Source organism: Triturus cristatus, chromosome 2_2 (genome assembly GCF_964204655.1).
Source record: "Triturus cristatus chromosome 2_2, aTriCri1.1, whole genome shotgun sequence".
Taxonomy (NCBI): Eukaryota; Metazoa; Chordata; class Amphibia; order Caudata; family Salamandridae; genus Triturus; species Triturus cristatus.
Window position 1 is genome coordinate 1,090,048,158 of NC_140582.1, and position 12,324 is coordinate 1,090,060,481.

Below are 12,324 nucleotides of genomic sequence, written 5' to 3' on the forward strand. Positions count from 1 at the left end.
TAATGCCTCCCCAGTGGAGGCGTCCAAGTGGCGCAACAAGGAGAAATACCTTTTATTTCTCCTTGTTTTTTGTTTTTTCTATGTGTGCTACAGTCTGCAGCACAAATAGAAGACGGAAAACACTATTGATTTCTGTGTTTGTGCAGGAAAGTATCCCTTCCTGAACAAAAATAATCATCCCTGCAACGCAGGCACCCTTGCACCATGGTGCAAGGGTGTCTGCATTGGTGCTAGCGGCCAATTGTGCCCCAGCGCAGAGGAAAGCACAGTGATGCATTGTATTGCTGTAAATACGAAGCATCCCTGCACTTTCCTAATGATGCAGCTTGGCGCAGCAAGATGGCTTGCAGCACTGTGCAGCGTCTTTTTTCTAGTTAATATGTCCTGGAGTGACCCACTCCCATTGATACCAGCACAGACCGAGTGAGACCTCTGTCCCACACACCAACTCAAGTGAGTGACCCACACCCATCGACACCAGCACAGACTGACTGAGACCCCTGTCCCACACGCCAACTAAAGTGAGTGACCCACTTCCATTGATACCAGCACAGGCCGAGTGAAACCCCTGTCCCACACACCAACTAAAATGAGTGACCCAGGCCCATCGACACCAGCACAGACTGAGTGAGACCCCTGTCCCACACACCAACTAAAATGAGTGACCCAGGCCCATCGACACCAGCACAGACTGAGTGAGACCCCTGTCCCACACGCCAACTAAAGTGAGTGACCCACGCCCATTGACACCAGCACAGACTAAGTGAGACTCCTGTCCCACACACCAACTAAAGTGAGTGACCCACTCCCATTGATACCAGCACAGGCCGAGTGAGACCCCTGTCCCACACGCCAACTAAAGTGAGTGACCCACGCCCATTGACACCAGCACAGACTAAGTGAGACCCCTGTCCCACATACCAACTAAAGTGAGTGACGCAGGCCCATCAACACCAGCACATACTGAGTGAGACCCCTGTCCCACACGCCAACTAAAGTGAGTGACCCACTTCCATTGATACCAGCACAGGCCGAGTGAAACCCCTGTCCCACACACCAACTAAAATGAGTGACCCAGGCCCATCGACACCAGCACAGACTGAGTGAGACCCCTGTCCCACACACCAACTAAAATGAGTGACCCAGGCCCATCGACACCAGCACAGACTGAGTGAGACCCCTGTCCCACACGCCAACTAAAGTGAGTGACCCACGCCCATTGACACCAGCACAGACTAAGTGAGACTCCTGTCCCACACACCAACTAAAGTGAGTGACCCACTCCCATTGATACCAGCACAGGCCGAGTGAGACCCCTGTCCCACACGCCAACTAAAGTGAGTGACCCACGCCCATTGACACCAGCACAGACTAAGTGAGACCCCTGTCCCACATACCAACTAAAGTGAGTGACCCACTACCATTGATACCAGCACAGGCCGAGTGAAACCCCTGTCCCACACACCAACTAAAATGAGTGACCCAGGCCCATCAACACCAGCACATACTGAGTGAGAACCCTGTCCCACATGCCAACTAAAGTGAGTGACCCACGCCCATTGACACCAGCACAGACTAAGTGAGACCCCTGTCCCACACACCAACTAATGTGAGTGACCCACTCCCATTGAAACCAGCACAGGCCGAGTGAGCCTGTCCCACATACCAACTAAAATGAGTGACACAGGCCCATCGAAACCAGAACAGACTGAGTGAGGCCACTGTCCCACACACCAACTAAAATGAGTGACCCACTCCCACTGATACCAGCACAGACCGAGTGATAACTTGACGCCAGCAAAGATTGAGTGAGTCACTTCCACTGATACCCGCACAGACCAAGTGAGACCCTCTGCCGTACAAGTGGAACAGTGATGTAAAACTAGAAGCTAAGACTAAAATGCAGTATTGTGTCCTACATTGTGAAAGTTTTCCTTTGGAGACCCCCACCAAGCCCACCCTGCAGTGATCCTGCACAATGCTGTAGCGTGTAATGCATCGCATCATCCAAGAAACTGGCAAGGAAGACAGAACTAGGGAAGGAAACTACACTAGAGTCGAACAGGCCTCCCAGAACGAGAGACGCTAAAAGTTTTGTCAAGTTCAGTACATTCATACACAGTGCAAGTCAAACATGCTTTTTACAATCTTTATACATCACAAATCTGCAGAAATAAAAACAACAAACTTTGCATTACTTACATATTCCTTAATGTCTTTTGACTTTACAGCTTTGTAGGAATAATATGCAGGGTACAGAGTGCCGAATATCAGCCTGAAAGAGAATAAGGAGACAGGTCAGGCAGTGCTCTTCCAAGATCTCTTATCAAAATGTTTTCATAAGCATTAAAGCTAAGCTTTGAGGAATGAGTTGGCTTGATCCGGGCACCAGATTACACTTTCTTGCACTTGTAAGGATAAGTGATCGCCTTCCAGTGCAGCTTTATTTTACAGAGTCCTCGTCGCACAGAAGAGGGTGCCTTACTGTGAGAGACGGGTGAAACTTTAGACTAATGAGATGGATCACTCAGAGGCACATATGTTGTCCGGCCTGTGAGCATTTATAGATGAGATAAAGTACCCCCAGCTGTGCACAATCAAAATATTGCATGTCACCAGGGGTTCCATGGCAGGAAGCTGCCGGCTGTGCACCTATATAGGGTCACAAACACTAAGGTGGCTTGCATTATTCTCATTGCATACATTTGATTGTACTTTATTACTTAATATATGATCCCTTAAATACTGAAAATATAGGTAAGGGAAATGTCAAAAATGAAACTTGCAAACACTCTGAAAGCACATATAACAGATGCTGTATGTATGCCTATGCTACGTGTCACTCAGTCATCGGTACACCGGCTCACCGGATAAGAGTTTCCACTCGCAGCTCGTCTCACCCCAGCCACCCCTTTCTCCAACTACAACTGTGTCACTCCTTTAACTGAACTACACCGCCCGCCCTCATCTCCTCTGTGACCCTCCACCCTCGACGAGGTGCCCACGTGCCTCTGCCCCTACTGCGCCTCCTTCTGCGATCGCCAATAAAAACCCCATTGAGTGCAGCGCTCCAGCAGGGTTTTACTTCAGCTTGGTTTGTGCTATACGTCACATACATATGTAATGCCAGTCAGATTCGAAACTAGAGTCAAATTTCGGGGAAGGGGGGCTAATAAAAATTTCGGGGGGGGGGGTCTAATTCTTCTAGCAATCGGCAGAGTGAAGATGCAGGGGCTCTAAGAAGGGGGCGAAAGAAGTAAATGGTCTTTAACCCCTTCGACGCTTATGACGGAACGGTTCCGTCATGCACGTCGGTTGGGCTGTGCTTATGACGGAACCGTTCCGTCATGGCCCCGCCTGCGCTCAGAACCTTCAGCACTGCGCGGAAATCCGCGCAGCGCTGAAGGGGTTAAAGACCTGTTAAGTACTCTGGTGAGGCTGCAGTAAGACAGACGCCACACTACAACAGCTCAAAAACTGTCTGTGTGCGTGCCCGGGAAGCTGTCTCAGCAGGGGCTGACACACGACGGGCGGGGAGAGGGGAGGGCTGAAGCCCTTTGAGCCCAATGGGCATTGCGCGCATAATGCCAGTGCTTTCATTTGGGTACAAAAGGGGGCGGTGATGGACGGAGCATCAGAACCAATCAAACACTCACGCCCAGTCAACAGATCTGGGTTTGATCCATCACCGTTCTTTAGCCCACTCTGCCACCCCAGTTCAGACATGGACATATGCAAATCAGTCTGACCCTGTGCCTCATGGGAACAGTCCAGCCCGAACTGCCAAGCCATGCCTTCCCTGGACCGGAAACAAGCTTCCTAGGACCGTGTGTCTGGCATTTCAGCCGTCTTCAACCAGGCTTGCTTGAATCCAGTGGCAAAGTGAGCAAGGGACTCACGTCTGAGCATACCCTGCCAACTTATGGCGAACAAAGTGGTACAAAAGGGGGTGGTGATGGACGGAGCATCAGAACCAATCAAACACTCACACCCAGTCAACAGATCTGGGTTTGATCCATCACCGTTCTTTAGCCCACTCTGCCACCCCAGTTCAGACATTGCCATATTGTTATATCCTGCTAATGTTAATCCAATGCTATTCTACCACAAGTGGAATATTAATGTGATGATGCTGTCAGAATGTTGGGGATCTGTCAGCGAAGGGACAGTTGAGTGGACTGAGCTGCCTGCTGGCTGCTCCTGGTGGGGTCTCCCTCTGGGCATAAACTGATCCTGATCTGGTCCTGTTCTAATCTTCCTGTGATCTTGTACCATCTTCTAATAAACCTCCTTAAACCATCTCAACTGAGTGGACTTAATCACTACAGAATTTTGGCGACGATCTTTTAAAGAACCTGCTTCTGTCACCTCTACAAGGTCTTCAAGCAACTTAAACTTAAAACTTAAAATACAGAACCTCCTGCTACTGAAGTCAATCACCCCAACTGGCATCCTGACCCCACCAGTGACCTCCCATCGGTCGCCCACAGCAGTCTGCCAGTTGTTCCTATAGTCTGCGCAAGTGCTGTGCCCTCAATGAGAGTAAGCCTGCCAACCTCTTCAATGTTTTTCGATTTGTGCTGTGCCTTCAAGTGGGGGTAAGCCTACTGATGTCAGGGGAAGTGTTTTACTTTCGTCTCTGTGTCTACAACAAGCCTGCTTACACCTGCTTACACCTTGCAGAAGAACCTACGCCACAAGAAACGTCTACAGTGCCTGAAGTAATATCTGTGGTTTCCTGAGTTTTCACCTGCAGTGCGGAGTGTAATGCTGCTGGGTTGTCTTTCTGCAAGTTCATCTTTCGTGAAAGTATACATGATTTGTTGTGTTTTGCTTTCGGCATCTTCAACATCAACATATAGACGCTTTGCAGAGAAGTTCAAACTAGACTTATGGCTGCCAGTTAACCCCCTACACACTGGATCAAGTACTGGCATTTTTTCTGGTAGCAAGTAAGAAGCATGGTAACCTGTTGCAGTTTTTGTTGCTGCATCCAGTGTGGAGAGGAGTTTGTTTGCTTTAACAACGTCAGTAAGCTGTTTGTGATATAGAATGACATTCATCCTAGTGAGAGAGTCGTCTACTCATCACCACTTTCACATGCTGATATCGTCTTGCCAGTGAGTCTTAACGAGTTTTGCTGTGTGCGCTGTGGTATGTGCACGCAACTTCATGGTGCCTTTTCTTTCGAGATATAAATGCATGGCATTAAGCGGGATAATCAGCGAAGAATACAACTTTTAAAGGTAATTTGTTGGCAAGATGAGTGAAACTTTTTGTGAGTTTATTTTTCATTTTACATTATTAAACTTGTACCTGTGACAGTTAAACGGCTATGCAGCATATTCAAAAAGCGAGCTCGAGGCACCTCACGCAGCGATGCTTTTTTCTCTTGGAGTTGTTCAGCTTTGTATTGTTCTGCAATGACGTCTTTCAACTCTTCTTTTAGACGCTTTGCTTCATGGACGTGCCGTGAGCCTTCCGGCACCAACTTGACTCAGTGTGCCACCATCTTGGGTTTGAATGCTCCTGCATACACGATTCTACTACTGCTTCAAGTTTGCTTTGCCAACCGCGTTGTCATCCTCATAAAGTTTTTTTTGAAAAGCTTGTCACAGTGTGAAGATCGACGAAGTCGGCATCAACTCTCCTGGTTTGTTATTTGTTTTCAATTAAATCCAGGTATTTTTTTTCTTTGTTTGCTTTGGTCAAAGTCCGAGTGCCTGTGCAGAGTATGAGGGAAACAACAGACTTTTCCTGAATTTTCTACTGACGTGCTGCCGTTGATGAAAGTTTTGTCTTGGCAGTGACTTTCCCCTACTTTTTAATTGATGCTGTTACATATGCGATCTTTTATTGGATTTACAGGCAGACAGAGCTTTTTCTTCCAGTTTAGTGGTAATTGCAGTTACCACACTCTCTATTGAGTCTGCTTCTTCTGCATGCTTTGTTTCTTCTTTTTGCAAGTTTCCTGGATCGGTTTCATCTCTACCTTGTACTGTTTGGGTCCCAGGAACGCCCGTCCTCATTATTGCGGTGACAGGCACACCATTGACGTTTTGGTAATACAAGTTTATGGTGCATTTTCATGAGATTTAAATGCTAAGATGTTTTCTTTCACAGGAAAATTATGTTTATAGTGTTTTGCTATTGCTGCTTGCCATCTTTGTTAATTTGCTTTTCACACGTACGTGTCTTGTTGGCATGGGAGTGGGTACTAGTCCCATGTCTCTTATTTTTGCATTTTCTCGTTTCAGATATTGTTTCCCGGTCTTGGGATGGGAGTGGGTTTTCAATCCCATGTCCCCATGTTTAAAATTTTGTATCCCTGCCTAAGGGATGGGAGTGGGTTTTTAGTCCCATCACCCCACGTTCACAGTAATTTTTTTTGTTTAAAGGGGGTGTGAGTCCCACCTTTGTTACGTTTGTGTTGGGTATTAGTCCCTTCATTTAATATTCGCTGTTGTGTGTGTGGGTAGCCATCTTTTGATGCCACACTGTGCTGCATTTCTGTTTTACCTGCTGCACAAGTCCGAGGGTTTTAGTCCCATGTGAGGTATTCTGTACATTTGGGTGTCAGTCCCAAACAATGTTTATTTCACTTGGGTTTAAGTCCCATAGTGTCCCTCACATGAGGGGTGGCGTATTGGATTTTCGCCACAGTCTTCTCACGTGAGAAGTACTTCCTTGGGTGTCGTTCTACCCATAGTATTCTAGTCTGGGTATCATATTCACTTGTTCAAGGCTTGATCCAGTCCCGACTGGATTTTAGCAACTCCCTGTACCTCGGTGCTCCCGACTATACACTTTGTAAGTTGCAGATCGTTCAAAACTGCGCTGCTCGTACTCTATTACAGCTGCCACGGAGATCATCAGCCAAACCTGGGCTGAGGAGCCTGCACTGGCTGCCGATCCGACAAAGAATCACCTTCAAGGCAATGTGTATTGCCCATCAAGCCTTTTGGGACAAAGGACCGGCAATCTGCCGCAATCTCACCTCACAATACCATCCTAGGAAACAACTTCGCTCCGGCCAGGCTTTCCTAGCAATAGTTCCCAGAATCAGGAGAGCGAGAGCTGGCGGCAGGATGTTCTCTTACAACGCCGCCAAGTTGTGGAACCTCCTTCCCCTTCAGCTGAGATCTAATCCCAACCTGTTTTCCTTCCGGAAACAATTAAAGACCTTTCTTTTTACCTCTCCAAACTAACTCCGGCTGTTCGCCTCTGATAACTCACCACACTCTTCGGGTAGCGCTTGAACGCTTCAGGGCAGCAATTCGCGCTTTATAAATCCACGTTTCATTTCATTTCATTTATGTGAGCTCTTATTTCACTTCTTACATTTTCTTTGTTCAGCATTAAAGGAGGAGGGTGGTGTTAGTGTGTTGATCTATGCTTTCATCTTTCCTTCCTCCTTAGTGTGTCTGTTTTCCCAAATGTCTGCAGTAACACAAAAACGTCTACTGTACCACAACCAATGTATTTTGTGCAACTAGAAACAAGGTAAACTGTGGCTGTTAGTGTTTTTGTCTCCAGTGCGTAGTGTGCTGCATCTGTTTTATATGAGGCAGTCTTCTTCAAGTTCATCATCCATCACTTTATTCAGCTCAAGCTTTCCCTTTCTGTGGGTCTGGATGTGTGACATTTTTTTATTTTTTTTATTTTCCATTAGCGCTCCTCTGTATTAGCGCTGTGTCCACTGGTTTGTAGTTACTCTCGGACTGTTTACTGCCATGAGGTAGATCTATTTGACCTCTGCATTGTGAAGTAAATCACCTTTGGCTCAGCAGATCTGTGCTACCGTTTTGGAGGAAGTTTGTCAGTGTGACACTAAAATCATCAGAGGTGCGACAGCTTTATTATGCTGTCTCTTACCGCATTTCAGGCTCAATTTTTACATATGATTTATCAACGTTCATTTCTTGGATTGTAAATTTTCATTACATTTTAAACAGATAAAACTACTGTTGGACTGTTTTTCAAATTTCGAATTTAGCTTGCGCTTCTTACCTGGCTCTGGGTGTTGCGCGAGGCAGTTACAGATCTCCATGACGTCTTCTTCTTTGTGGAGCACGCATTTCTGCTTTTAGACGTATTTAGTGCTTGGTGATGCCGCGAGCCATCCGGTGCGACGTAAAATACGTGCTGCCATCTTGCGGTAGGGACCATTGTTACTGCATTGCCTTGTTTCACAAGCCATTTGCCAACCACGCTCATTTCACTGGAAATCAACGCTTGCTCACAGACAACCATCTCGTACTTCGTGTTGAGAATTAAAAAACGTTGAGTACATCCTTCAGCTTATCAGTCCTCCCTTTCATGTCACCGGACATTCGACACCGGCCTATGTTTTGGAGTCCGGAGACATCCCTTCGAGGTCAGAGAACACTCGCATCAAGATTGAAGTACACTTTTTAGTTGTCTTTCTACTAGGAGTTCTTATCTGTTCCTCAGTGAAAGGCTAATGTCTTACGATGGAAAAGCTTCAAATTGCTCTACTGCAGCATGATAAAGTTTAAAACTGCGAGATTGGCCAGAACTACACTGCTATCTACTGCCAAGTTGAAGTAAGACTAGTTTCTGTTTTCCAAGGAGTCTTTCTCACAGTTTTCCTATGTGTGAAGTTTTTCCACACCCCGTATATTACTGCTTCTGTATATGAGGTGTCTATTTTCGTTTCTTGGCTTGTTTTCATTTTGTTTCTTTAGGCAAGGGCATTTGTTTGCTTGGGATGCTCGGATGAGTAGTCGCTCACCGGCGTGTGACATAGGTTTATGTCATTACATTTCTGCGTCTGTTACAAATGTTTTATTATTTGTCTACTGTTTTTTTTGTTGCTTGCTTCGTGTTCCCCTACACTGGGATTGCAAGGAGTCAGTAGTCCTTTTTGCCAGCAGTGGGTTTAAGTCCCATCTGCGCGTTGTTCACTTGTGCACATTTCACATATGCACTATTCTTTTTCCCTCTCTTGGAGGATCCATGCAAAGGTTACACTCCTTTTGCAGCAGTGCGGGTTCCTACCCGCACGGTTTCTAATGTACCTGTCTACAGGGTGCGTCTGTGCGAAGGTTACAGTCCTTTCGCATTAATCAATTTGCGGGTTCTTACCCGTACGCTTTCTAATGTACCTGTCTACAGAGTGTGTCTATGCGAAGGTTACAGTCCTTTCGCATTAGTCAATTTGCGGGTTTCTACCGGTACGGTTTCAAATGTACCCGTCTACAGGGTGTACCCATGCAAAGGTTACAGTCCCATTGCATTAGTGCGGGTTCTTACCCAAACACTTACTGTTCTTACCATATGGGTTCCTACGGATATGTGACGATACAACGCGCTCATTTAGATCGCGATACATTAGATCGCGGTCATTACAACGCAAGTCGTTACAATGACTTGCGCTAGAGGCGCTGGACTTAGGAATAGTGTGATTTACTATTCCAACTCCAGTATGTGTAACAGTGGGGAAGGTGTTGGAATAGTAAATCATACTATTCCTTAGTGTATAGCGCCATCCAGCGCAAGTCGTTGTAACGACTTGCGTTGTAATGACTGCGATGTAAATGTATCGTGGTGTAACGACTGCGTTGTAAAGGTCGTTTCCCGGTTCCTACCCATATTTGTTGTTTAACACAGTTACATTACTACTGTGCACGGTGTGGTTTTTCCACACAAAGTTTGTCCTTACACTTATTGTGTATGGGGAGTTTTCCCAGTTTTGTGCACAACGCATCTCTATCCCAAGAGTTTAGTCATGGGTTCTCACCCATGCATTATAGTTCACATATTTAGCTTATGTTTATACCCTATATGAGTGCTTTTCATGCTTTCATTGCTAAGTATGTTCTGTTGTTATTCTATTTTTATTGCTATTTTTGCACTGTTATCTTTGCATTACATTTTTGTCATTGCGTTACTATAATGGTGTTTAGATGGGGAATCACCCTAATTTTTCCTCATCTTCTTTGTTTCTTTCTTCTTTTCTGTTTTCCTTCTGAGGTCTTCTTTTCGTGTCTCTTGTGGACTCTGGACTTACCTTTGCTTTTCTGTCGTGTTTTCTACCTCTGCGTTTGTCGCTGTTCCTTGATTTCCCTCTTGGTTGCTCTTCTTTCTATGGTTGTTCTCACACTGCTCTTCTTTTGATGGATGTTCTTTTATTGTTGTCCTTGTTGCTTTTGTATAATCATATTGCTTTCATTTTCTCAGGTTCTTCTCTTCTGTTTCTAGCTTTTTGTTTCCCCGTGTAAGAAAGGGGGATATGTTATATCCTGCTAATGTTAATCCAATGCTATTCTACCACAAGTGGAATGTTAATGTGATGATGCTGTCAGAATGTTGGGGATCTGTCAGAGAAGGGACAGTTGACTGGGCTGAGCTGCCTGCTGGCTGCTCCTGGTGGGGTCTCCCTCTGGGCCTGAACTGATCCTGATCTGGTCCTGTTCTAATCTTCCTGTGATCTTGTACCATCTTCTAATAAACCTCCTTAAACCATCTCAACTGAGTGGACTTAATCACTACACATATGCAAATCAGTCTGACCCTGTGCCTCATGGGAACAGTCCAGCCCGGTCCTAGGAAGCTTGTTTCCGGTCCAGGGAAGGCATGGGAAGATCTGTTGACTGGGTCTGAGTGTTTGATTGGTACTGATGCTCCGTCCATCACCACCCCCTTTTGTACCGCTTTGTTCGCCATAAGTTGGCAGGGTATACTCAGACGTGAGTCCCTTGCTCAATTTGCCACTGGATTCAAGCAAGCCTGGCTGAAGATGGCTGAAATACCAGAAACTGGTCCTAGGAAGCTTGTTTCCGGTCCAGGGAAGGCATGGCTTGGCAGTTCGGGCTGGACTGTTCCCAAGAGGCACAGGGTCAGACTGATTTGCATATGGCCATGTCTGAACTGGGGTGGCAGAGTGGGCTAAAGAACGGTGATGGATCAAACCCAGATCTGCTGACTGGGTCTGAGTGTTTGATTGGTACTGATGCTCCGTCCATCACCACCCCCTTTTGTACTGCTTTGTTCGCTCTAAGTTGGCAGGGTATGCTCAGACGTGAGTCCCTTGCTCACTTTGCCACTGGATTCAAACAAGCCTGGCTGAAGACGGCGGAAATGCCAGAAACCGGTCCTAGGAAGCTTGTTTCCGGTCCAGGGAAGGCATGGCTTGGCAGTTCGGGCTGGACTGTTCCCATGAGGCACAGGGTCAGACTAATTTGCATATGGCCATGTCTGAACTGGGGTGGCAGAGTGGGCTAAAGAACGGTGATGGATCAAACCCAGATCTGTTGACTGGGTCTGAGTGTTTGATTGGTACTGATGCTCCGTCCATCACCACCCCCTTTTGTACCGCTTTGTTCGCCATAAGTTGGCAGGGTATGCTCAGACGTGAGTCCCTTGCTCACTTTGCCACTGGATTCAAGCAAGCCTGGCTGACGACGGCTGAAATGCCAGAAACCGGTCCTAGGAAGCTTGTTTCCGGTCCAGGGAAGGCATGGCTTGGCAGTTCAGGCTGGACTGTTCCCATGAGGCACAGGGTCAGACTGATTTGCATATGGCCATGTCTGAACTGGGGTGGCAGAGTGGGCTAAAGAACGGTGATGGATCAAACCCAGATCTGTTGACTGGGTCTGAGTGTTTGATTGGTACTGATGCTCCGTCCATCACCACCCCCTTTTGTGCCGCTTTGTTCGCCATAAGTTGTCAGGGTATGCTCAGACGTGAGTCCCTTGCTCACTTTGCCACTGGATTCAAGCAAGCCTGGCTGAAGACGGCTGAAATGCCAGAAACCGGTCCTAGGAAGCTTGTTTCCGGTCCAGGGAAGGCATGGCTTGACAGTTCGGGCTGGACTGTTCCCATGAGGCACAGGGTCAGACGGATTTGCATATGGCCATGTCTGAACTGGGGTGGCAGAGTGGGCTAAAGAACGGTGAAGGATCAAACCCAGATCTGTTGACTGGGTGTGAGTGTTTGATTGGTTCTGATGCTCCGTCCATCACCACCCCCTTTTGTACCGCTTTGTTCGCCATAAGTTGGCAGGGTATGCTCAGACGTGAGTCCCTTGCTCACTTTGTCTCTGGATTCAAGCAAGCCTGGCTGAAGACGGCTGAAATGCCAGAAACCGGTCCTAGGAAGCTTGTTTCCGGTCCAGGGAAGGCATGGCTTGGCAGTTCGGGCTGGGCTGTTCACATGAGGCACAGGGTCAGACTGATTTGCATATGGCCATGTCTGAACTGGGGTGGCAGAGTGGGCTAAAGAACGGTGAAGGATCAAACCCAGATCTGTTGACTGGGTGTGAGTGTTTGATTGGTTCTGATGCTCCGTCCATCACCACCC

At 47.0% G+C, this 12,324-nt stretch overlaps 1 protein-coding gene across 8 annotated transcripts in view; it reads right to left on the minus strand.

The window, feature by feature from the left end:
- Nucleotides 1-12,324, minus strand: part of REEP1 (receptor accessory protein 1) — a 323,709-nt gene that overhangs the window by 175,012 nt on the left and 136,373 nt on the right. For all 8 annotated transcript variants that reach the window (XM_085642628.1, XM_085642626.1, XM_085642623.1 and 5 more), the window contains exon 2: nt 2,203-2,275. In XM_085642628.1, the coding sequence (XP_085498754.1) occupies nt 2,203-2,275 (73 nt within the window). The remainder of the gene's footprint in view (nt 1-2,202; nt 2,276-12,324) is intronic.